General features: G+C 37.4%; 2 protein-coding genes across 2 annotated transcripts; both read right to left on the bottom strand.

Moving 5' to 3' along the window:
• Nucleotides 1-937: 937 nt before the first annotated feature.
• LOC137727489 (uncharacterized) lies at nucleotides 938-1333 on the bottom strand. Its single transcript, XM_068466342.1, has one exon. The coding sequence runs from the start codon at nucleotides 1331-1333 to the stop codon at nucleotides 938-940; it is 396 nt and encodes a 131-aa protein (XP_068322443.1).
• A 19850-nt stretch (nucleotides 1334-21183) lies between these two features.
• On the bottom strand, nucleotides 21184-24488 carry LOC137727496 (protein BEARSKIN2-like). The gene is made up of 3 exons (XM_068466347.2): nucleotides 24224-24488; nucleotides 22341-22621; nucleotides 21184-22146 (listed from the first exon to the last, which is right to left on the bottom strand). Exons 1-3 carry the CDS (start codon nucleotides 24387-24389, stop codon nucleotides 21412-21414), a joined length of 1182 nt encoding a protein of 393 aa, XP_068322448.1. The 5' UTR covers nucleotides 24390-24488; the 3' UTR covers nucleotides 21184-21411.
• Nucleotides 24489-27347: the final 2859 nt, after the last annotated feature.

The following is a 27347-nucleotide window of genomic DNA, read 5'->3' as shown; positions in this document are numbered from 1 at the left end:
GGCGTGGCTCCATTAATGTTTCTATAGTCAACACAACATCGAACTACATTGGTTAAAGCTTTTAATACAGGTACAATGTTGGCCAACCACTTGACATATTTGGCAGGCCTAATAAATCCAACTTTTACCAGCCTCTCAATTTCTTCTTTGACTTTTTCTTTGATCTAATTTGACATCCTCCGTGGGGCTTGCTTTATAGGTTTATATCCCACATTAATAGGCATTCTATGTTTTACTAAGGTTGAATATAAACCTAGCATTTCAGTGTAATGCTAAGTAAAACAGTCTTTGAACTGGTGCAAAATGCTGACTATCTTTGCCCGATCTTCAACTTCTAACAGGCCACTGACTTGTATAGGCCTTGGATCCTCCTTGGTCCCCAAATCAATGGTTTCTAAGGGTCTTGTACCTCTGGTGATGTTTTGTTAGGTTCTACACACAAAAATTCGACCAACTCTGGATTCTCAGGCAAATCTTCTGGCCCATCCAAGTCATATACACATTCAGCCATTTGGATAGTTGTCTACAACTCTCTTCCAAAAAAAATTCTTCACGTCTATTTTGGCTGCTTGAAGCTTCTTCCTCTTGTTCGTCGGCTAAGCTCGCCCTTTCTTGCTTCATCTCTCTTCCATACGTCAAAAATTTTTTGATTAAGGATCTGATTACAACTACTTGGTCTTTTCTTCTTTGTTCTGACATTACTGGTGTTTGGGATTTGGGACAATATGGGGTCTATCCCATTCTTCCATTGTGAGGAACAATCCTTGTTCCACTAGCTTTTGGGCCGTCACCTTAGTCGAGCGGTCGTTCTCATCAGCTCAAAGCACTGGAGAATCCCAATACTTGGATTATAAAAGCTGGCTTTTGCCACATTGGCTGTGGGGAGAAATGGTCGTGACTCGACCTCCACCTTTTCCTAAAATCCTGGTCTCATGGCTCATTCCTCATGGTAAACTGCTACTTGTTGATGTAGGGTAGAAGGCACATATAGACTTTGATGAATCCAATCTCGGCTAAGCAAAGCTCTATAGGTGGAAGCATTGTCCATAACGAAAAAGGCCAACATGATTTGCTTGGAACCCAAGTCAACCTCTAGGGGCAATATCCCATGGGTTTTAGTGATGGCTCCAGAAAAACTGGAAACTGTTAGATCTGTGGGGATGAGATCCTCCTTACTTTTACACATGATTTTCATCTGCTTATATGGCAACACGTTCACCGTCGCTCCACCATCAATCAAAACCCTCTTGAAAGTTACTCTCTCCAGATAAGCAGTCACATATATAAGCTTGAGATGGTTAGTTAGGGCTAAACTCGGGTGACTGAAGACCATTATGTCTGTGTATACTGTTTCAGGCTCTTTCTTTGTGAGTTTAGGCAAACCTATTTTGCCCGACTCTTATTTTCCTACTTCTTCAACACTAACATGTGCCATCATAGGTTCTGTTGCTAAGTAATCACCCTCTATTGTGGCAGGTTGATCAGGCTCAACATAAAACATGGCAGATAAAACAAATGTCATGTTTACGTGAAAATTGTAGGTTCAGGTAAGTTCTCATTCTTGCCCCCAATATGGTCCATGAATTCATCTAACCAGACCTGTGCTTCTTTTGGCAACATTAGCTCGGACAACCTTTCATCCCGAGTTGTACTAAAGTTCTGCACTTGCTCTATGTTTTCACAGAGAGTATCGACCAATAAAGGTACGGGCAATCCTCTCTCGGGCGAAATAGTTCCAAAACATATAGGTTCTGGGCCCCATCTTGGGGTTGGCATCATTACCATGTCCTTTTGAGCTCACCTTAAGATCCTGTATTTTCCTAGATGAAGGCTCTATGGCACGTGATCACTTTCCCCTTCAGTCTTGCTATTTGCCTTTTCTACCTCATTTTTGCTTTTCCAACGAAGTTGATTTCTCCCTTTATGAGGTACTTTCTCAAACTTCACATTTTCAGAGATTTCTGAGGCAGCATAGACTTTTAGTGAATTCATATGGACTTTATGCTGCATCTGGACCCTCCTGATCATAAAGGCTCTAATTTATTTGACAGGTATTCCATCATTTCCAACCACATACCATTTCTGCCCGAATCAGGCAGGATTCTTCTTTGTGAATAGATTCACTATCGTTTCTTTTATTCTGACATCTCCACTGACATAACTTGGCTGGGGTGGCCTCACATCCACCCATTTTGGTATTTTGGCTTCTCTGTCTTCCACTTCTTCAGAGGCATCATAATCTCTGAATGCTTCTGACAATCCCTTTGGTTGAGAGTCCCTTCCCAACCTTTGGAAAACATTCTTGGAAGTCTCTTTCTTAGCTGCCCGCATGATGCTTCTGCGGATTTCTTGTTCTTCTTTCTCTTTTCTTTTGATCAACTCCTGATCAATAATAGCTCATGATGCTGGCACTTGCTACACAAAACTAGTCATTTAACTATGGCTGCTTTGGGTTTCTCGAGCAACTTGATAATTCCTTCTGTCGATCTATTAACTTGCCTTCTTTCTGCTTTCACTTCCCAGGTGGCCTTCCTTTTCCCTTTTTCAGCCCAAGTCAAGTTAATCATGTTTATTGGGGCTTCTGGGAAGGGGTCCATGTCAATCATCATATTGGTTTCTGGTTTTTCCAACAACAACTTGCCCTTCACTATGAGGTCTTGTATCCAATCCCTGAACTTGACATAATGGGTTATGGAGTGATTGAAGGTATAGTGCAGCTTGCAATACTTCTTTCCTCTTAGCTCTTCTAGCTTAGGCATCTTTTTGGTGCTGTCGGGCATGATCACTTTTGCCCGCACCAACTCTTCATAGATCTCCGAGGCCTTGGTTAAATCAAAAGAATAACTCTGGTATTTAGGGCTGGTTCGGTATGGGATACCGAACCGAAACTAGTATCCCAAATCCCAAACCGAAAATTTTCGAGATGGGAATTTGAAAACCAATCCCAAACCAAATTTTCGGGAATCCCAAATTGAAATATGAAATTATGAATTGTTCTTCAAATATAGTCTACTATTAAACTATTTAAATTCAACATTCCACACGCATGCAACAAAAATAAATTAAGTAACAACCCCATCAATCTCATCCACGTGGATTGAAAGATGGCTTTATCCAGAGGTGGCCCCAAACGAGGGGGGCAACCGCAAGAGAAAAAAAATTAGTTACGAGTCAAAGTTTCAAAATAAATTAACTTGCAAACCAAAAGCAAAAAGAAAAGCTTAAAATTTATGAAGATTGTTGGCCTCTTCGACCCATTTGGCCCCTTGATCTTGTTGATAGTTGTGGTTGCTCCCTTAGGATGCTTATTGTTGTTGATTGTTGACCATTTCCCCTTCTTTTGGTACTCTTCCCCTTGATGTTGATGGTTGAGCCCTTCCCCTTAAAATGGGTGCTCGTGGAGGTAGTGATTGATTTTGACATTGTTGAACTTCAACTTGAGGTGGTCGAGGAAGTGGAGGTGGCATTTCATTTCATTGTGTTGTATGCTCTTCACCCCCCAAATTAGCCGTGCCTAAAACAATAAACCACAAATCATTTAGATTGAATTATAGAAACAGATAATAGATACTAAGAAAAGAAAAGAGGAAATTAAATTATTTACTTACTTTTTTCTAAGCGTTCAAGTTCCTTGTAGAAATTGAATTCGTCGAGTGTAGGCTCCCTGTAGAAACAAAATTCATTTCCTCTAAGCCAATCACTAGTACACACCAAAGCCTCAACCGTTTTAGGTGTTAAGGAAGCTTTAAAAGGATCAACAACTCTCCCACCAAGACTAAAGGCATTCTCACTAGCAACAGTGCTATTAGGAAGTGATAGGAGCATATTTATGCGACTTTGTTATCTTATTTCCTTGCATTTACTTAGTTAATTTCCATTTATTATAGTGATTTAGTTTATTTTCGTATTATTGTAGGTTCAATTGGTGAAGATGACAATAAATGGCCAAAAGGAGCAATTTGGAGCAGTTTTGGACTTGGATTGGATAACATGTGTATGGAGCATAATGGATGGATGTTTTTGGTGACAAATGATGCTAAAAATGTGCTACAAATCTGGAAGAATTAAATTAAGGCTTGGAAGACAAGGAATCAGCTGAAAATAAGGAGATCTTATCCAACCTTATCCTATCTTATCCAATCTTATCTTATCTTATCCCATATTATCCAAACATTATCCTGTTTAATCCAACATTTTCTAAACTCATCCTCCATCTGAATTTAGGAGTCCTTATCATGTTTTAACAATGCATATCTGATTCTAGAAGTCCTGAAATCATGCAAACAATTTAATTCATTTTCTCCTAGAATTGTACGATGCCCTAATCTTTTTCCTCCACAAACAATGCCGTGTGTCTGCCCTATAAATGCACACCCTTGCCATAGAACTCAGAGGGGGGAGTTTTAGAGAGAAAAATATAGAGGAACAAACACATAGTGCCGCAGCTTGTAAGGAATGAGAGGGGGTGCCGAATCTGCCATTGCTGGAGCTTTTCTGGGTTCTTTCTATCCTTAGTTTTAGTTTCAATGTTTAAATTAGATTGTTTTTATTTAGTTATGACAAACTGATAGGAGCATATTTATGCGCCTTAGTTTGCTTGTTTTCTTGCATTTATGTTGCTAGTACTTAGTAATTTTAGTACTTTAAGCTATTTTCGTGTGTTTGTAGGTCCAAAGGGCTAAAGGAGCAAAAAGATGCATTTTGGAGACTTTTGGAGCACTTTTGGGCTAAGGATGGATAGCTTATGCTTGGAGCCAAAGTGTTGGACGAAATTGAAGACCTAATTAAAGACCAAAGTGTTGGAACCTTGTTCCCTTTAGTTTTAGGACATTTAAACCTTTCCTAATCCCAATCATGCCATGCATAACACACCAACAACACCCCCTTAGAATCCAAAACCGTACACACCATTCACCCTAGATTCTAATCAGCCATTCACCAAAACCATTTCCCTTTGTGCCGTGCACATTCACATGCATTCCCCCTTTAATTCACATGCATTTCCTTCATTAATTAACCCACATGCACCCTTTATTCTTTCATCATTCCAGCCACTCCACATCCCTCACCAAGAAATCATTCAACACATGCATCCATAATCATTTCTCCAACCTTGCCGTGCACATCATCATAAACAATCATGCACTCCACATGCATTTCCACCCTTACAAGACCCTAATCATTCATCCATACAATCTGCCATCTTTCACAAACACTTAAGCCTTTGCTGCAACCTTCCACCTTTCTTCCACCATTCATACACTTTCCAGCCATCTTCCACACCCTTTAATCATTCAACCATGCAGCCACACATTCACCCACATGCACCATTCAAACATACACCCATTCACCACCAGAAATCATCCTTGCCGTGAGTTCCCTACCTTTCCAGCATTCCATTTCATCATTACAGCCATTCCACATGCATTCATCCTAGCTGTCATTGCACATGCTTTCACAACCTAATTCACATGCACATTCATCCACCTTTCTCCCAAAAACCGTGCACATGCACTCCCATCCATTTCATCATTGCAACCATTGCAGAAAATACCCATCATTGCCGTGCATACACACTTCATTCCAGCTACATTCCACATGCATTCATAATCATTCACCCTAGCTTTAATTCACATGCTTTCACATGCATTTTCAGCACATTCCCTTGCACACTCCAACCATGCCGTGCATTCCCTTTCATTTCTGTCAAAGCACATGCACTCCCACCCTTTAATCACATGCATAAATCAGCCACATGCATCTCCCATCACCATTCCAGCTTTCCACCAAGTTCCTAGCTGTCATGTTCCCTCTTCTTCACCTATAAATAAGCATCCATTGCAGCCACATTCACATACACTCTTCCATACACATTTCAGTCACAAACACCAACCGTTCCCTTGTGCCGTGTCTTCCCTACTATTCCAAACACCATCTCCATTCACACACCAAATCCATTCCTTAAGGCCGTGGCCCCCCCCTTCCATTTTCACCACTCCCCAAACCATTCACACCATCAAACTATCCTTAGACCTTGTGCTACAACAAAGAGGAAGAGAAGCGGGCCTAAACGTTCATACAATTCAAGTTTGAGTTGTTGGAATGTTTAGGTGTTTCTTTTCCTTTGAATTCAATGTTTAATTTCAATTCTCTTTGTTTTGTACGTATGAGGAACTAAACCCCCCCTGGCTAGGGGGGAATTCGAAATATATGTTTATGCTTGCATTTTGATTTGATTACTTCTAATTGCGTTTCATAAGTTGTGGATTCAATTTGTTTAACTGTTTGATTGATAACTTATTTATGTATGTTTATTGAGAGTGCACACTTAATTTTCATGCATGAATATGACGCTAGAATATAAGTGAGTTTCACCTAATAGTTACGAACTTATATTCACAAGTAGTGGAGGTTGCTTATAAACAATCGCGTTAAACGAATTCTTGGCATAAGTTTCATGCGTATTCCATAGTAACGAATGCCTCGTCAACACTTATAATTTTCATAGAGCGTAATGATTCTTGCTTGTATCTCTATTATGCAATCATGTAGGGGACTTGTGGGGAATGTTTTGGGTTGTCGTATGCAATCATCCAATTCAATAACGTTAGGAAGATTTGAAAGTTAATTTAAGCGGATCTAATTAACTTGGAGCATTGAGAATTCATGGTTTATTGAAATACAATTGGAAATCTTTTTATTATGCAAGTGTAACATGTGTGGAGATGAACCCCTTGGCTAGCATCCATCCATTCAATTCTATCACAAATTCATCTTTACATTCTGCAACTTTTGGAATTCTTTCTTCTTTTGTTTTTGTTTTCATGTTTAATTTAACTTGTTGTTCAATTATGTTAAACATGTGGAACTAATTTCTTTTTAGTTAGAGGTGAATTTGAAGCCATGGACATATGTTGGTTATGATTTGATTTACTCCAGTTATGAATTCATGAACTTTAGATGTGGTTTACTTTTTTGTTTTGATTAAGAACTTGTTTATGTATGTGGGTTGAGGGTCGACACTTAATTTGCATGCCTAAACTTGATGCTAGGATATAAGGGAATTTCACCTAATCGTTATGAACTTATATTCATGAGTAGTAAAGATCGCTAGTCACGATTGTGTTTAGTAAACCCTAGGCTGGATTAACATGCGTATTCCATAGTTATGAATGCCTAGTCGATGTTTATGATTTCCGTTGAACTTAATGATCTTTGTTGAATGTCTCTATCATGCGTATTCCATGGTTAGGGACTTTGATTAGGAATAATTTGGTTGTAATGCGTATTCCATTCAATCCAATGAATCTAGGGAAATCTGAAAGTTAATTTAAGCGGACCTAATTAACTTGGAGCATTGTCATTCATCGTTTGTTGAAGTCATAACTGGGAATCAAATTATATGCATATGTTCATGTGTGGATAAGGAACCCTCTAACTAGTTTCTCATCATTTTATTTCATCAATTTCGTTTTTACAATTTGTTTTAATTAGAATCTGTGCATTTAGTTTAATCTCGTCCAAAACTCAATCCCCCTTTACTTTATTGTTCAATTTAGTTAGAAATTCATTTAGTTTGTGTTTGTAAAGCATTTTGAGTCTTTGGTTTGTCTTAGTGTTTTAAAGTTTAGTTTTGCATTCTTTAAGTCTAGTATAGTGTTTTATATTGTGTTTTTACGTTTTTGAGTCAAATCCAAGTGATTAACAATCCCTCCTAATCCCCGGTCCAGAACGATCCCTACTTACATACTTACTACAATTGACAAAAAGAGGGTTTAATTGTGTGCGTATAAATCACGCATCACAAACATGTGTAACTAAATTCCTTTTTAGCTAGAGGTGAATTTGAAGCCATGAACATATGTTTTATATGAATTGATTACATCCAATTATTGTTTCACAAAACATGAATGCGATTTACTTATCTGCTTTATTAAGAACATGTTCTTGTGTGTTGTTGAAGGGTGCACACTTAGTTTGCATGCAGGGATTTGATGCTAGAATATAAGGGAATTTCACCTAATTGTTATGAACTTCTATTTACAAGTAGTAAATGTCACTAGTCATGATTGTGTTTTGTAAATTCCTGGCAGGAGTATCATGCAGTTCATAGTTACGAATGCTTTGTCAATGCTTATGATTTTCATAGAACTTAATGATCATTGATATGTATCTTTATCATGCTGTTCATATAGGGAACTTGATAAAAATAATTTGATTGTGTCGCTAAGTCCAATTCAATGAAATCAGGAAAATCTGAGAGTTAATTAGAGCTGTTCACAATTAATTTAGGGCATTGTCATTCATGATTTATAGGAATAATAACTGAAAATCAATTTGTATGCATATGGTTCATGTGTGAAGAAGAATCCTCTAGCTAGCCTTTCACCCAATTGTCGTCCAAATTCACTTTGTTTCTGCAATTTAGTTGTTTCAGTGCAAAATTCGTCCAAACCCCCTAGTTCTTATTTATGTTAGTTTCGCCTAGTTTACATTTTTTAAGTCCAGTTTGTATTGATTAGCATCCATTCTAATCCCCGGCTTAGAACGATCCCTACTTACTCACACTACAATTGTCTAAAAAGGGTTTAATTTGTGTATTAGTTTTTACCTTATTAGGAAGAGCAAATACATCTTTAGCAACTTTACTAAGAGTTGGATATGTACCACTATTCCTTTCCACCAATCCAAAAGATTGAAACCCTCATATGTTAGGCTTTGATGTGGATCATTGAAGTACATATCCACTTCATTGGCCATCTCATTTTGTTGTGCCACCGCCCTCTTTTGTTGGATATTCCTTGTCATCCTTTTAGCAACATCAATATTTACCACACCCCCCCCATCATCTAGTACAACACTTGATCTTTGCTCCACATTTGAAGTAACACTACTACTAATACTACTACTAAGGACCACTCCCTCCTTATATGCATTATACAACCCGGTTACATGGCTTTTAACCCATGCTTTCTCCTCCCTTATTGTGTCCCATCCATAGCCAAGCTCTTCTAGATTTGTCTCCAACATTTCAAATTTGTACCTCATGTCGAGTGCTTGGGCTACAAAGAGAATAAGGTTCACATTTTCAATGTCACCCCAATATTTGTGAAACTTGAGCTTCATTGAGGTAGCCACACTTTGCAAAGTGGCATTAGAGGTGTTTAAAATTTGTTCTTCTATCTCCACTTGCAAAGTAATCACCATGCTACATATTAAATGTGATGTTGGAGTAAGGGTTGCACTCAATGTCAAGGTGGCATCATAAAACTTTTTGAGAAAGTCAGTAAAACTCACTAACCTCTCCCAATCATCCACCTCTGGAGGACCCACCCACTTGGCCTTTGTTGTTACCCCATCAACCTCTTTCGAGACCTCCTCTATAAGGTAAGCAATAAAAGAGTCACACTCAAAGACCATCTTAAAGAACACTTCTTTAAACTTGAAAGCACTATTAAGCATTTCATAGGTGGCATTCCACCTTGTGACAACATAAAAGGGATACTTGACATCCTATCAAGTCTCAACAAGACACAATATTCCCTAAAAGACTCTAACCTTGCCAGGGATGAGTATATAAACTTCACACAATTTCTTATGGTATCAATCTCACAACTAAGATCCGCCATTCTATCCTTAACTATCAAATTGAGGATATGACAAGTGCACTTCATGTGAAAGTGAGCCTCGTCTAGTAAAAGAGTACCATTTAACTTGAGTCTTCCTTTCATGTATGCAATAACGGTGTCATTTGCACTAGCATTGTCAACGGTAATGCTAAACATCTTGTCTATGCCCCAATCATTCAAGCAAACCTCTAGACACCCCTCCAATGTCATCACCCTTGTGAGAAATAACTTGGACAAAGTTTAGGATCCTCTTATACAATGCCCAAGTAGTGTCCAAAAAATGGGCCGTGATGACCATGTAGTTTATCTTTTGGATCCAAGTCCAAGTATCGGTCGTAATACTCACTCTCAAACCCTCAATTACACTTTTATTTTCGCTTTCTCTTTGAAAAACGACTCCAAAACTGCTCCCGCCACCTTATGCCTATTAGGAAGTTTGTACTTTGGATTCAAGTCACAAATAAAAGCTAGAAAGTCCTCTTGATCGACCACCCTAAAAGGCATCTCCGCTATTATAATCCACCTTACACATCTCATATCAAGTCTTTTTTTGACTGAAAGTGTGAGTGACAACTGCACCTCCCATTGTCAGTTGTGTCAATGTTGCTTGGTTCGAAACCACACTCTCAAAGAGACTAGAACCCATACATTTATTCAAATGCTTAAGAATTCCCGCCATCTCATGAATTCTAAGGTGTGTAGGTACTAAGAGTTTGCAATGCATGCATTCGGTCATGTACAATTCCACCCCATTATAATTGGTGGTTGTTACCCTTTTAGCATCGTTCCACGTCGGACTTGGGCCCTTTCTCCTATTGCCCTTTTTTTTTTTAGGAGGACCTTCCCATTCTCTCACTACTTCTACTTCCTTTTCCCTCTTCTCCTTATTCTTCTACTTGTTCTAATGAAATATCCTTCTCCACATCCAGATCATCATCCCAACAATCCTCATAATAATCATCATGCAAATAATCTTGAGGTGAGGGAGTGCCTAGTTGAAGGGTACCACCAGGTTGGATTTGTTTTCGTTTTCCTAATACCGAGACCATAGGTGTATTAGATTGGCTACTAGACCCATCCATCCTAACAAATATAATAATAATGCACATTAATATATCACAACCACACATATATCCAAATTCCAATACAATAAATCAGATATCCAATTCAAATGCAATAACATATTCAATATGTACAAAGTAAGCACAACATTAAATTTTAAATCTATTCATGCTAAATGGCATTTCTTAAGAAGAAACAATTAAAAAGAGTTCATATCTATTCATAAAGAGAATTCATATTTATTTATATCTAACTAATACCATACGACATAAACAACACAAACATGTGAATGCAAAATGAAACACGTACTATATCCTTGCAAGAAGCACAAATTTCTCAATAATGAAGATAAAGTACTAACCTTAAAAAGCCTCAATTCAAACCGAGGACCGATCTCCTTAAGCTCAATTCAAGGGGGCCAACTTCACCTTATACAAAGACCTCCTAGTGTCAATGAAGATAGAGTATTAATGTTGAATTTTCAATGGTTCATAGTCTCTTAACTAACATAATTTTACATTTTTTTTAGCCGGGACACATTTAAAAAACAATTGAAATATGAGTCTGCGGACTCTATCTGCAGTGCATAGTTTGGGCTTATTGCATTCAAATAGTTGAGGAGTTAACAATATCTTCCAAGTGCTAACAGTGCCTTGACCCTATGAAAAATACAAGCAGATTCTAGGTCCTATAAAAAATTGGGAAAAAAACAGTAGCAACATCTTCCAAATGCTAAAGTTAGCAATTAAGGTCTTTTATTTTATTAATCATCCCACCACCGTGAGGTTAAACAGTGAAGATAAACACTAAAGTTAACCCTATGAATCTTGTTAAAAAGTGGACAGGAAGGCACTTAAACGACAATAACCTTCAACTCGGAACTCTCAAGTTAACTCCAGCGATAAACACTAAAGTTGCTGTAGAATACAAGGAGACGTTCTGTTTATGTGAACCTAAGATCTCTAAACAGCAATGGCTAGCTAATATACAGTGGAGCTTCCGTGGCAAATCGATTGATGCAGCAGCAACACATTTGAGTTCCAACTGCCCATCAGAGCAGCAGGGTGTATGAAACCATATCTAATAATTGGTGAATCCAATTTCAAACTATACATCGTTTATCTCACCCAAAAGAAATAAAAGACGCTAATTAATACCTATGCAAATCATCTTGAAACTTTGGGGTCAACCAAATTCCAGTAAAGTATCATACTGTTATTACCTTTCTATCTTTTTATTCTTTTTTCGAGAAAGAGTTCCTATCCACATCTAGAGGCATTATTTTCATTCAAAATCCACAAAGGATAGAGTCTAAAGATTTTATCTATGGGAATACCATATGTTTTAGCAGTAACTAGATGGTAAACATAAATATAGAAATTAAATTAGGGTTGGAATCATGAACATCCAATCCAAAACATGAACAAATTTCGCAAACCTTAATCTAGAAGTCAAACCCTAAATTAAATTTCAAACAATAAATTTATTCCAAAGTTTACCTGATTTGGGGGAGAATTAGTGCACAGTGCACTGGATGAAGAAGACTCTCAGACTTTAAGTGTTTGATAGAGATAATCACGAGAGAGACAGAGAGAGCAGTGGTCGTGGCTCTGTGTGGTGAAGTAAGGCTCCACAGTGAGGGATGAGAGAGAGAGAGAGAGAGAGAGAGAGAGAGAGAGAGAGAGAGAGAGAGAGAGAGAGAAAGAGAGGGATCAGTGAGGTCAGTCGAGAGAGAGGTGAGTCACTTGTGTGATGTGGGTGTGGCCGGATTCCAAGACGGTGAGGAGGGGAGTCACTTGAGAGATCGAGAAAAATCGGCAAGGAGAGTGAGGTGAGGTCGAGAGAGAGAGTGACTGAATGGGGGTTTTATTTGGATTCAACGGTTGAAATCTCAACCAAATCTGATGGTTGTTACAATTCTAAATATATATTTAAAATTAAATAATATAAATACATTTTTTATTTTGGTTTGGTTCGGGATTACCGAACAAATGAAAATGTGAGACCAATTCCCTTACCAAAATTTCAGGATCGGTTCAGGATTGGGTACTGAAAATTTGGGGATATTTGGTTTGAGATTTTTTCGGTTCGGTTTCGGGATTTTTTTTTGGTTCAGTTTGGAATTTTCGGTATTTTCCCCCTCTATTATCTACATTAAAGAAGACGGGTGGGCTTAGCTTCCAATACGCTAGTAATAATATGGTTCAAATTCGCTTTTAGTCTTTTATGTTTGAGTTCAATCTCAAAAGCAACCAAATTAACCTTCCATCTTTACTTACAAAACTCCGCACACATCTTGTCATCAGTTACAAAGGGATTTAAATAGATTATAATTATATTGCATCGACCATTATAACTATATGATAATACTATTTATACACTCATTTTTACCTTCTACACACTTTTATTAATTTTGATTATTAATCTTTTTCAATTCATTCGATCCAACGACTAAAAATTAAAAAGAATGTGTGAGAAGTAAAAATGATGTGTGAGAAGTAAAAATGATGTGTGAATAGCACTACACTAATTATATTAGCTATTAAAGCCATATTGTGCGTTAGATGCATATGGGCCACCATATTGACTGCGGAAGCCCTTGTAGTTAACCGGCCAACATGGGTATTGTGACCCCTATTGTTTGTCCATATAGAGCGTCTCACCAATTGTGTCAAAAATGTTTTTCTTTTTTTGGCTGGACCAGACGGCCTATAAGGATTTTCAGTCCTTCTTTAGATTAGATGCGCGCGTGCGTCACCACGTGACCTAGATTGACCTACGTAAAAAAGATATGAGTGTGATTTGTGTTTGTTCCTTTTCTCGGCCTAGGTTTTCTCTACCTTGAAGGCAAGGCGTTCAACGAACAACCAACTTCATGTAATGGATGGGTAGAAGGGAATATGGAATTAGAAAAGGAATAGAGAATAGACTTGAAAGAGTAAATTAAATTGGGAACGAGTGCGTATAGAAGATGAAGGTACTTTGAACTTAAATAAAAATTGAAACTACAAAACAGCAAGGAAAGTGCGTAAAATAAAGAATTGAAAAGCAGAGTGCTTGAATTAAATTGCTTAGAATAAAGAAATTGAAATACAATGCGTTAATAAAAAATCTGAAGATATTAGGCTTTGGATGAGTGCAAGCTTGTTACTCCAGAAAATATTAGTTGAATGCATTGCATGCGGGTTTATCGGGGAATTATGAAACTATGATTTCAAGTATTTTAATATCTTAGGAAAGCAAGCAATTTCCTCTCTTGCCAAATTTGAAGGAGGTCAACGTAAGCTTTCCAGAATGCGCTCCACGTCCTTTTGGTTTTATGCAACACTGCAAAACACCCTTGTAGCTGAAGATCTTGAATTCCTACATGTACCAATCTCACATAGTTTCCGGTTAGACCTGGCAACGGCATGTTATTGTCGTCGTGCTTCTTATTTTGCAGTATTTAAAACCCACATAAAAAAAAAAGAGAAATGTCGGTGTGCACGTAGGTAATATTGAAAAAGAAGATCGTGTCTTTACTGCTATATAATTTGATTTTATCTTGTGCAGCTGATTGATGAACATAAAAATATGTCAGAGAAAGTGAAAGGAAATGTATCAGGTGATCCTGTTATGCTGTCTCTCCATGTTTTGTTTTATGGAAGTGACCATGTTCAACAGTTTGAATTAGCAGTGGCATCGCTTGTGCGCTTGAAATCTGTTTCTTTGTGTCTTGTTCTCACTCCTGCTCCTGACGTTTTACTTGTGTTATGTGGATGTAGATGATTACGTTGGGAGGTGATGCACAACTTGAGGTAGTGGACTCCCTGGATCCTTTCTCCGAAGGTGTTGTTGGTTGCAACTGGAAACAAAACCACTGGTTCTGGTATTGAATTAGTTTCAGCCGCCGCCGCCGCTTATATATATGTGTAGTGCATCATGTATGTTGTTGAATGCTGTGTTCGTTCGGCCTCAGGAATAAAGAGATACACAAATAGTTAGTTGTAATATTGTTACAAGTTTGTTACAACTGTCCATGCAACTAATACTAGTTTAGTGAGTTAACTAGGTGTAATTAGTTACTAAGCTATTTTCCAAAGTTGTATATAAACCTGATTGTAATATCTTATTCATTATTTCACATATGGTATCAGAGCCTCTTTGCTCATGCACCGATCCTAGCTTCCTCTGCAATCTTCAATTTCTCTATCAAATTTGCTTCTTGCTCTGCAAATCTTGATTGACAATGGCATCTTCTACTTCTTCGCCTGCAAACCCATAAGATTTCACTCCGAATCCCACCCCTTTCTCATCAAATTTTGCTCCGATAAACCCTAATTCTTCGAATTTCTCTTCGATCTCTTCAATTTCCATCCAAAATATCAGTTGTATGGTTCCTACAAAGCTTAAGAAGGACAATTATTAGGCCTAGAAAGCTCTTTTCGCTCCAATTTTCCAACGATATAAACTTACAGACATCATTGATGGATCGGAGAAATGTCCACCGCCATTTGTTCTTGATCAATCTGGTGTGAGTATTGGAGTACCTAATCCTGACTTCGAGATATGGTTTGAAAATGATCAAAATATCCTCATCTGGTTGAATTCAACTCTTTCTGAAGACCTTATTTCGTTCACCGTCAATGTTACTTCATCTTGAGAATTATGGCAGAATCTTGACTAACAATTTGGCGGAGTCTCGGCTGCTCACATTCATCAACACAGATAGCGCCTTCATGCTATTTAGAAAGGCAATCAACCTATCTCTGATTATCTGCAGCGTATCAAAGGCATCTCAGATGTTTTTATGGCTGCCAATCTTGGAACAAGATCTCATTGCTGTCACTCTAAATGACCTATCTGATGATTATGAATCCTTCATTGATTCTATCATGCTTCGAATTTCATCTACTTCCTTAGATGAGCTTCATGGTTTACTCTTGAACAAAGAACTTTTCATGCATTGGAAGAAGAAAGCTCATTCATCTTTTGCCATAGAACCATTTCAAGCCTTTGCTGCTTAAGCTCTGCCTCTACAACAAGGTTTCTTACCTACGCATTCTCTCTCATAGACATATGCTGTTCAACATTCCAACTACAACAATCGTAGTAATTTTCAGCGCAATAATTGTGGCCGAGGTAATTTTCAGAAAAACAATCGAGGTAGAGGCAATTATCGTGGCAATTACAACAATTTTGGCAATGACACTGGTAATTTTAGTAATCATTATGGCAACTATAATTGCAATTCTGGTGGTTATAATTGTAATTCTGGTAATCGGTCTCCCTGTCAAATTTGCAACTCCTTTGATCATGAGGCAATTGACTACTATACTCGAATGAACCATGCTTTTGCTAGAAAGATTCCACTTGCTAAGCTTGTTGCTATGTGTGCCAATACTGCGTATTGTTCTTAGCTTACATAGCTTCTGGACTCTAGCGCCACTGCTCATGTCACCAATGATATCTCAGAAATCTCTTCTCGTATCCCTTACTCTAGTAAAGACAAGGTTTATGCTGGTGATGGACAAGGTATGGCAATCCACCACACCGGTTCATCTGTTCTTAAAACACCACATGCTGCTTTTCGCTTAAATAATGTACTCCATGTACCAATGATGCAATTCAATTTGCTATCTGTGTATTAATTTTTAAGAGACAATTATTGCTCTTTAACTCTTGATTCTGATGGTTCTGTAATCCAGGATCGTTCCACTGGGAAGATGTTTTTTTGGGGCCCAGTTAGGAATGGTTTCTATCTTTTGCAAGGTCAGCCACTCAAAGCTTCATACTCTGTGCTTGTTAGCTCTCAAGCTTCATTACAATAATGGCACAAAAGGCTTGGTCACCCTTCAATAGTTATTCTCATAAGGATTCTACATACTAATAAACTTGCCCCTAATAGTTTTGTTTCTGTTAAGTTTTTTTGTGCAGACTGTGCAATTGGCAAAAATCACAAGTTGCCATTTTCATATAGTACTACAACTGTTTCTAATAGCTTGGATTTAGTTCATTGTGATGTCTGGGGTCCCTGTCCAGTTTCATCTGTTAGTGGCTATAAGTACTATGTACTCTTTGTGGATGAGTTTAACAAATATAGTTGGATGTTTCCTTTAAAAGAAAAGTCTGAAATCTTCTCTATCTTTGTAATTTTCAAAACATATGTTGAAAACTGACTTGGCAATAAAATCAAGACTTTCAGAATAGATTTAGGGGGTGAGTTCACCAGTTGTACATTTACTTCTTTCTTACTTCAGCATGGTATTTCTCACCAGTTTAGCTGCCCACACACACCTAAGCAAAAATGGGTGTGTTGAGCGCAAGCATAGACATCTCACTGAAACTGCAAGGACACTTCTTGTTGCTTCTAAAGTTCCACACATATTTTGGGTAGAAGCATTTTCTACTGCAATGTATCTTATCAATAGGTTGCCTATTTCTGGATCTTACAAGTCTCCATGGGTAATTCTTTTTAATAAGTCTCCTAATTATTCAAAGTTGAAAGTGTTTGGCTGCTGTTGCTATCCTTGGCTCAAACTTTATGTGCATTCTAAGTTAGATGGTAAAAGTAAACCATGTGTATTTCTGGGCTATAGTCTTCAGCATAAAGGCTATAGGTGCTTAGATGTGCTCTCTAACAGGGTTTATATCTCAAGGCATGTTCTCTTTAATGAAGATCATTTTCCATTTCATGACCCCTCTTTACTCTATAGTAGTTTTTCACAGTGGTCTTCTTCTGCAACACCAACTACATCAACTGAGTTCTTATTGCCATTTTCTCAATCACACATACCTGCAACACAGCCACTTTCAGAGTCACAATTACGTCATAGACAAAGTTCATGCTCTTCTCGAGACACTTCTTCTTCAACACCACTAGTCTCTTATCAATCCTAACATCCACAACAACCTCAAGAGCCTACTTCATCTCAGGAGCTTCATACTTCTCCACTTTCAGTTCCAGTTTCAGCTTCTACAAATACTCATCCCATGATCACCAGGCCTAAAGCTGGAATTTTCAAGCCTAAAGTTTTAGCAGCTACAAAACATCCTATTGATTCAAGTTCATTTGTGCCTACAACCTATTTGTAAGCCTCCAAACATGATCACTAGAATAAAGCAATTCTTGAAAAGTTTCAAGCTCTTCAATCCACATGCACTTGGACTCTTGTATCTTCCTCTCCCTATCAAAATTTGGTAGGCTACAAGTGGGTATTTCAAATCAAAAGGAAACCGGATGGCTCCATTGATAGATAAAAAGCACGCCTTGTTGCTAAAGGCTTCCATCAACAAGAAGGAATTGATTTCAAAGAGACCTTTAGTCTGGTTGCCAAACTTGTTACTATTTGAATCCTTCTCACTCTTGCAGTGCAATATGATTGTTTCTTAAACCAACTTGACATCAGCAATGTCTGTCTTCATAGCAATCTCCAAGAAGAAGTTTTTATGCAACAACCTCCAGGCTTCATTGATTCCTCCAAGCCTTTATATGTTTGCAAACTCAACAAATCTCTATATGGATTGAAGAAAGCCCCTAGGCAATGGTATGACAAGCTCTTTCAAACTCTAGTCTCCCTTGGTTTTACAAATTCACAATTTGATTGCTCTCTATTTGTGAAGCTTCAACCATTCCCTATGATAGTACTTGTATATGTGGATGATATTTTGGTAACTGGTCCCAATACCTCTCTGTGTCAACACTTTATTAAGCAACTTAGTTCCTTATTTCCAATTAAGGATTTAGGACCATTACATTACTCATTACTTTCTTGGCTTAGAGGTTCATAGATCAAATGAAGGTATTTTTCTGTCTCAAAGCAAATATGCTTTAGATCTCTTAGTCAAGACACACATGGAAGGATGTAAACCTTATGTTACTCCTTTGGGAACTCACAAGCTTGATCATGTTGGTGTTCTTTTGGCTGATCCCACAAAATATAGATCCATAGTAGGGGCAATATAGTATCTCACTTGGACAAGACCTGATCTTTCCTTTGCAGTGAATCATGTCTGCCAATTTCTTCACTACCCAAGGGATTTACACTTTCAAGTTGTCAAAAGGATATTACAATTCTTAAAGGGTACAATTGATCAAGGTATGTGGTTCAAGAAGAGTCCCTTGCATCTTACAGTCTTCTCTGATGCAGATTAGGCAGGCTGTGTGTTTGATCAAAGATCTACCAGTGGCTATTGCATCTATTTGGGTAGAAATTTGATTAGTTGGAGTGCCAAAAAGTAACATATGGTTGCTCGATCTTCCATCGAGGCTAAATATAGATCTCTTGCACACACGACGGTTGAACTCACATGGGTGTATAAAATTTTCAAAGATGTGGCTTTCCAACTCACTACTATTCCTACCCTTTGGTGTGACAATGTTTCTGCTATCTCTCTAGCCTCCAATCCAATCTTTCACGCTTGCACAAAGTAGGTGGAAATTGATTACCACTACATTCATGAACTTGTTCTTGCCAAATTGCTCCAAGTGCAATACATCAATACTCAACAACAAGTTGTTGATATTCATACCAAGTCTCTTTCCAAAGCTCAGTTTCAATATCTCTAGTCCAAGCTTTCACTCAACCCTCCTCCGTTCAACTTGAGGGGGTGTAAAGAGATACACAAATGGTTAGTTGTAATATTGTTACAAATTTGTTACAACTGTCCATCTAACTAATACTAGTTTAGTGAGTTAACTAGGTGTAATTAGTTACTAAGCTTTTTTCCAAAGTTGTATATAAACCTGATTGTAATATCTTATTCATTAAGAAATGAAATACCAGAGTTATTTCACATAAGGAACAATATGTTTGAGTTGGCAAATCGATTGGTTGGGATATAAGAAACAGGTCATTACCATCCATCCAGGGAGTTTAGTGGTATGCGAAAAGGCTGCTTGATGCAAACCAAATCTCCAAATTGTTTTCTCAAATTGCGCTTGGTATTTACTATTTACTCAAGTGGTAATTTACTCATGATTTGCTTGTATGATATATTATATCCATATTGGATCCAACGGTCAAACCTCCTCGCAAGGAACAGTCTTCGTGCTTGTCACATGCCATTCTTTGACAGAAAGATAGATACAAGTGAACGCCTGTACTAACTCTAACACGGGGTAAGGTTCGAGTGGTTGATCGAAGAATGATTCTGCTTCCGCCAGTATTTTGAGGCTGCTTGGTCAACAAATACAGATGAGCTAACTCCAGTTCATGGGTTGCTGCGTTCCCTTCATAGTCACACATTTTGTCATTCATTCAATAAGCTTTTGGCAAACATCTTCCTTTTTGTTGGTTAACAACAATTGGTGCCGCTTGAACTATCAAAAGGAACATCCCCATGGTAAACATCAAATCTGGTATACGAATTTCATCCTCGCCCAATTAATTAGTCAGTAATTTCATATAGACACTAACCGAATCTATAAACCTTTTCAAACCCTCTAATCTTTGCTTAAACATATATCATGCTGAAAATAATCACTTAAGCATTTTAAGCCCCAAAAAAAATGTTCTACACCAGTTCAAATAAGCTTTTGGCAACCCTGCAAAATACACTACACCCCACCACGAGTACATCTTACTAGGGAGTAGGAACTAGGAAGACAAATTTTCCAAGTCCAAGTTCCTTAAGCCTTGATAAACATGAGATTAGAGAGTTGGACTTCATTTATCCCACTCATCCAAAAGTTGTGGAATTATTGCTTTTCACTTTTGATCTGGTGTGTTGTAATGAAGTTACAAACATGCCTCTATTTACAGGAGTTTGATCCGACAACTTCTTACATACAAGAAGAAAATATTTCACCTCTTTATGACATTTTCATCTAATGCATTTAATGACTTTCACCAAAGTCCACTTTGGTTAGCTTTCTTACACAAACACATGTGCGACATTCACACCACATTTCAAAATGAGTACTGAAGTATTAACATATTACATAGAACCAAGAATGTGGACAGCCACTTTATAAATAACATTTACAACAATTGGTTATATTTTATAGAAATTAAAAAAATTTGCAATGTGGTGGGTCATTCAAATGCAGTCGAAATTAGAGAAAAATTTCTCAAAAATTTAAAAGTACGAAATCTACAATGGGTCCCTGCAAAATTTATGTAGTGAATCAAAAATTTATGTAGTGAATCGATAAATTACATCGATATTTATTGATTTTCCTATATCTCGCAATATAGGGTAAGTTTTCATTTCACACTCTCCTTTCCATATTGATTCTTGATTTTTCGAATATTTCAATAAAAAATATCAACAATTCATGAATATTGTAAACACTGCATATATGTGACAATGATATGCCCTTGCAATTTTTTTATTGAAAAAATATTTTATTTATAAAATTATCTTTGTAAGATAGAACAAATTTCAAATGTGAATTTAGGAATTAAGGCTGCATTTTAAAAATATATACTGCCTGAAAACAGTATCAATGTATAAGGATCGCAATACAATTTGAATCCTTCCTGACCAGTAGGCAGGAACAGCAGGGGCTTATGCAATAACAACAATATATATGGTTTATCAATGGCAACCATTTTAACTAAGTCTTTTTGTATTAACAAATTAATTCAAAATTCACAACAAATTAATTAAGAACCAGAAAAATGTCCAATATTTTTAATGTCTAGCTAAAGGGAATGCCCAAATGTTTGGTAAATTAGCTCTAATCCGTCAATAATCCAATCCGTTGATATATAATAATGGAACCGACACGCCAATATTATTTTGCGTAGCCCCAAAAATCCATCTCTCCACGCAACGACAGGTGCTGGTGGTTAATTTGGTTGACAGAAGAGGGTGCATTTGCATCCTCATACCTGGCTGTTCCTTTGGACGACGAGTCTTTATCATTTCCAAGATCATGAGAAGTAACCAGGCGATCGAGCATAGCCCATTCACTCATCCCCTGGTGATCATGATTATTATCTCTTCCGCCAGCCGTTCCAGCTCCTTCTGCAACCATATTTGGTTGATGATCTGGTTCGCACGTGCCAACCTCTAACCCTGGTTCACAAGGTTGGTAGCGGAGACCCTCACTACCACTTTCACAGTCTCTAGGGTTTGTCATGAGCTGCTTGACCATGCCGTGGGCAGGTGAGTCGTCGGAGGGGAGCTGGGAAGAGTAGTCGTCATAGGAGGAATGAGGCTTGTGGGCGAGGGTCGGGATAAGGGCTTGGTATTGGAAAAGAGAGTAGTGAGGCGGGGGCTGCAGGTGGGCGTAGTGAAGGCTTGAGTTATTGCTTAGTTCTTGGGTTGCTGCATGGTGTTGTTGGCGTAGTAAGTACTGGTTGTCTCTGTGGCTATGCATGAAGGAGCGAGCTTGCAATTGGCTGTTGCTTGATGCATTGTTGAGCTGCTGATGCTCTGAAGAGTTCATGCTAGAGCTTCCTCCTTCATTTGCAACCTTGAATAAATTCTTCTTCTTGAAAACTCTACAGATCACCCACCCATCTTCCTGCATATATGCAATATATATTTATGGATACAAATTAAAATCTTCGACTAATAGGTATATTACGTAAGAAAAACCTTAAACCCTAGCTAGTAAATTTTCTGATTATTTATGTTATGGTTATAACATAAATTGACGAGATGACATATATATAGAGTGATGAAAATGAAATGGAGATGGGGACAAGTAGTGCATACACTAAATAGGTTTCCTTGAGGATCATCGCCATCTTCAAGGCGGTACTCATGCATAATCCAGTCAGTCTTTTGGCCGTGGGGAGCTCTGCCTCTGTAGAAAACAAGGGTTTTTCTCATGCCAATCTTCTTGAAGGTGTTTCTGATGCATTTGTCCCGCCCTGTTGCCTTCCAAAACCCAGCGTTTGTGGCCCTATTTGTCCTCGACCCTGTTGGGTACTTTCTGTCTTTGTGGCTGAAAAAGTACCACTCGTTTTGTGGAGTCGACCCAATCCTACATCTCTCTGTGCGTACACGCGTGCATCAAACAAACAAACAAAAATTAATTACAGATGTAGATGGGGTTTAGGGTTGCATTTGTATATAACTATGTCATTAATTTAAAATGGCCTCAGAGATATGACCCCCGTTGTTCTGATCTAGGTTAATTTATAGCAAATTAGCAATATGTATTTCAATATTTTGTAAAAGAGAATGTACATATCCTGGTCCACTGATTTACCTGACTAATCATATATATAAACTGTTCAACCCAACCAAGGTGTTCTTTATATCGGAAAAGGATCCTCACCGGATTTTTTTCCTGGGATCTTGTGATCGTGATCGTTCATCGTATATCGTGCGGTTAGTTTTCGTTAGGTACTATTTATATTTAATTTTAAATTTTAAATTTTGAAATGATTTTTGACCGTACGATGTACGATGAATGATCATGATCACGGGATCCCCAGAAAAAGAATCTGGTGAGGATCCTTTTCCCTTTTTATCTAATTAACTGTTGAGTCTGGTGCGTATTACTAGTCAAGACTCAACAAATATTTTATATCATGAGAAATGATAAGGAGAGTCTTTTAAAGTGACATTTTTTATGGACTCTTCGTCACCTCATTTTTTTTTTTTTTTACAATTTTTGTGCTAATCTTATAAAAAATTGTGCCAAAAGCATTAGATGGTGAAGAGTCATGGAGAGTTCCACTTTTGACAATCTTCTTAGCATTTCTCTTATGAGTTTGGACAAAAAACATAAGATGGCGGAGAGCTCATGGAGAGTCCCACTTTTGAGAGGAGCTCCTTATCATTTTTTCTTCTCTTATATTATTTACAATCATGTGTGCAACTTTTATTTTTCATGGAATTGCAAAATTGAGAAACTTCAAATCTTTCATGAGAAATGCTAAGATATTCTCTCAAAAGTAGGCCATGGACTCTGTCACTTCACAATTTAACGTCAATTCTTTTACTAACATTATAAAATATTGTACCCAAAACATGAGGTGATAGAGTCTATAGAGAATCCCACTATTGAGAGAGTAATTCCCTTAGCATTTCTCCTCATTCATATGTTAATATATTCTATTCTAGAATTAATTATGTAAAAAAAGAACGAATTCATATGACATATACAAATGATCAATTATATGTTAATATATGCAAATGATCAATAATACATGTTGAATTCTTGGGGTGTGTGTGTCTGAGCAACTTTTGTTTATATTTTCATTTTTAATGGTATTGCAAAAATTGAGAAACTTGTACGAATCTCTTAAACGTTAAATTTATTCTATTCTGGAATTGTGTAAAAATGGGAAAAATAAAACGGCTTCATATACAAATGATGATCAGTTTAAACTCTTAGTGTGTAAATATAATTCGACTGAGAACTATATAAAGTACATGCATGACGATATTGTGAAAACAAATCTTAATAAAACCAATCACTATCGTGCAAAGACAATAACCTTGGAGAGAAAACCAATCATTTCTTTCTTGTTTCCAGCTTATTATTAATTAGAAAGGATTGCAGCGCTTGAACAAATTAACTAGATCATAATTAAGCTCAAAGTAGAATATTTATAATTGCAAAACAGATCAACAAGTTTTCATACCTTGCAACTCCCAAGGTTCCATCTGATTCAAGTCCACCTCTCTAATGACCTCCATGTCAAACTTCTGAAAGGACACCTTCTTCTTCAAATAGTAGTGAAGTAGCTCTTCGTCCGTAGGGTGGAATCGGAACCCCGGAGGCACACCACCACTCGAAGAATTTGCCATCGATAATCACTTACCGATATCAAATATGTATGACTTGATTGCAATGTATCTAAAAATCGATATCCACAGCAGTAGTATTGCACTAGCAATTTAGCTAGCTGGCGCTCTTCTCGCTATGTGTTTTGAGTTTGAGCAATGAATGAAATTTTACCTGGGGATGGTGTCATGAGGCTTAAATATCATGCTGAGTGTCAACCGGGGGGATGATGATTTATGGGAAAAGGTTGACGGCCGGTAACTACGCCGACGGGGATGGTTAAAGCTATCGTAAAAAGCAAGTCTATGGAATTGGAATGAGTCGACTAGGATGGCTTTTTTGGTATAATTTACCCTTGGGCACGATCTTCGTCACCTGCGTATCTTGGAGAGTGGCTACCCTCTCATCCAATCTACTCATCAATAACAGCTAGCCATGCTTCTTAAGAGATTTTACTTTATATTAATTTTGGTTCGATATATATTTAAAAACAAACAGGATTACCTTCCTCTTGTGCCTTTTTAAAGCTAATAACAATGTCTTGTGTATGTGTTATGATGGCAAACATCTAATATACGACAATGTGCGGCATTATTTGGGATCACGGTATGTAGAGATCTAAAACCAATTGAGTTTTTGAGGAACATTATTTTTAGAAATCTATTAGTTAATTTAGAGTCTGTTTGATAACTATTTCGTTTTTTTATTCTTAGTTCACTTTTTGTGCAAGTAATTCAGAAAATTGGGGAAAGAAGAACAACAAACCCTAACCACAGAAATCTAGGACTAGCATTCCCACATTTTTTGTACTAAGCACATATGCATGCTCATAAGAGGTTAATAATGTCATAATTTGATTTAAGGTGAAGATTGTTAGGAACGGTGGATCTAATAGTTGGCTGAATACAAGGTAAGGGTTCCAAAATTTAAATGACATGTTTACTTACAAGGAATGAATTTGTAAGAAACAAGTATATCATTCTCATTCATGTTGTGTCAAGCTTGACAATTTCTTATACGACCCATTAATTGGACACGAAAATAACGGGTTTTGGGTCAACGTGTTAACAAGTTGGGTTGTTATCGGGTAACCCATTAACGTATTGGTTTGTTGTCGGGCGACCCGATAAGATATTGTTTGCCAGACCTATAAATTAGGCATGTCAATTTATTGACCCGTTAATCCGACCTGAAATGACAAGACTCGTTAACGAATCAGCTTGTTATTGGATCATCTGTTAAGAATATATTATTTTAATAGATTTGACACGACACAACTCGTTAAGATAACATGTATAACACGAAAACAACACGACTCGTTTACTAGGCTTATGTTGTATTATGTGTTTAATAACAACTAAAAAATAAAAAATTGGGTCATACATGAATTTTGGGTACGAAGAGTTATGAGATAACCAAGGCGTGGTACTGTTTATCCCGTGCTCAATTCTCATCCAAATTCCTTCTCATACAATTCATGGCTTCTTCCATTTTTAAGTAAGTAAACATACAAAATGTTAAATTAATAAATATAGACTTAAGCCAATGATCCCCACCAAAATCTTAATTTTGATCCTTAATGATCATATACAATCCACGCGCTTCATAGTGACTTCGGACTACCTCTTGTTATCTAGTTTTCTAGTTAGTTAAAGGGAACTATTTAAAGCAATAAACGATCCCAAGAAAATACGAAGCAATATAATTATGGATTCTTGATTGTTTCTAAAGCAATGCTTGGAAAACCAGCTACTAAGCCTCCTTGGGATTTTCGCCTTTGATTGGATGGCCGCAATTTTATATGCATTATTAGCATTCATATTAGGTTTAATAATTTTAGGTTTGATCTTAATTCAAAATTTCAAACAGCTGGAGACGCAGTCGCCATAGCTTGAGCTCGATCGCACATGTAGGGGATGACCTTCAAGGGCTTCAGATAAAGTCGCTTGATTGAACTGCACTCTTCCTTTCTGTTTTATTGTGATTTATTTATTATCCATTCTGTACGGGTCTACTCTATACTTATCGTTATAATTTTAAGCTGTTTAACCAAAGGATCTCATCAGGCTCTCTATTTATTTGAAGTGAATTGTTTTCTTTGACGTACAATGTTATAAAGCCATGAGACCAACCACAAGTATAGGCTTAGGCTTAGTTCGTTAATTAGTATGCCACATGCATGACACGAGTAATTAGCTCAATGCATGGCTGATCCGTTTCCAGGATGGATGGATGGATATTTCATAGAAACTCCAATTTTCATAAGATTCATGCAATTTATCTTTGATCATTATGTACTCTTTGTTCTGATGCCTAGGCTATTTTCTATCTCACATGACGAATGTGGTAGAAAAGTTCAGCCTTTTTCGGATTTGATGAAATTGTATCTACAACCCAAATTAAACACCTTCTGTTAACAACCAAATCTGCACGCCCAGAGCAGAGGGGGGTTTGGCCAATGAACCTCCGATGCTTAAGAGAGTGTTTAGAGCTTAATTGCGTAGCAAAATCTTACCAAGAATTTGGCATAGGATGAGATATTTATAAAGCATAGGGCTGGCCGCATGTGTAGAATTTTCTGTCATATGTCGACGTCTGATTGGCCAAGGCGTGCTATCTGTTGGATGTAGTAAGGGGTGGTTCGAGATGGGATCCCAAACCGAAAATGGTCACCCAAATCCTGAACCAATACTTTTCGGAACGTAATTGTAAGAATTTCTGATCTTAATAATTCACCACACTTAAGCCTTACGGGAAGGCTTTGTTATATACACTACAATATACAACTTTACACTTTTAAAAGACAAGGACTGCACTCCACACATGCAGCAGCTCATTAACAGCACACCATAGCACTCGGAGCAATAGCATAGCAATAATAAAAATGTCTTCCCTGCTGTCCATGAGTCAGCATTCACATGTCCTCTTGCTCTCTTTCCTTTATGACAATGATGACTGTAGTTGTAATGATGGCAGCCACT

Source organism: Pyrus communis, chromosome 10 (genome assembly GCF_041283825.1).
Source record: "Pyrus communis isolate YQ-2024b chromosome 10, ASM4128382v1, whole genome shotgun sequence".
Classification (NCBI taxonomy): domain Eukaryota; kingdom Viridiplantae; phylum Streptophyta; class Magnoliopsida; order Rosales; family Rosaceae; genus Pyrus; species Pyrus communis.
This window is presented reverse-complemented; position numbering and strand designations above follow the sequence as displayed.

Excerpts from the sequence above, each read along its gene's own strand:
- LOC137727489 (XM_068466342.1), bottom strand. The coding sequence starts at position 1,333 with ATGGTCTTCAGTCACCCGAGTTTAGCCCTAACTAACCATCTCAAGCTT.
- LOC137727496 (XM_068466347.2), bottom strand. The coding sequence starts at position 24,389 with ATGGCAAATTCTTCGAGTGGTGGTGTGCCTCCGGGGTTCCGATTCCAC. Across the intron at positions 22,622-24,223 it reads GGAACCTTGGGAGTTGCAAG|AGAGATGTAGGATTGGGTCG; the intron begins GTATGAAAACTT and ends GTGTACGCACAG. Across the intron at positions 22,147-22,340 it reads CTCAAGGAAACCTATTTAGT|GAAGATGGGTGGGTGATCTG; the intron begins GTATGCACTACT and ends GCATATATGCAG.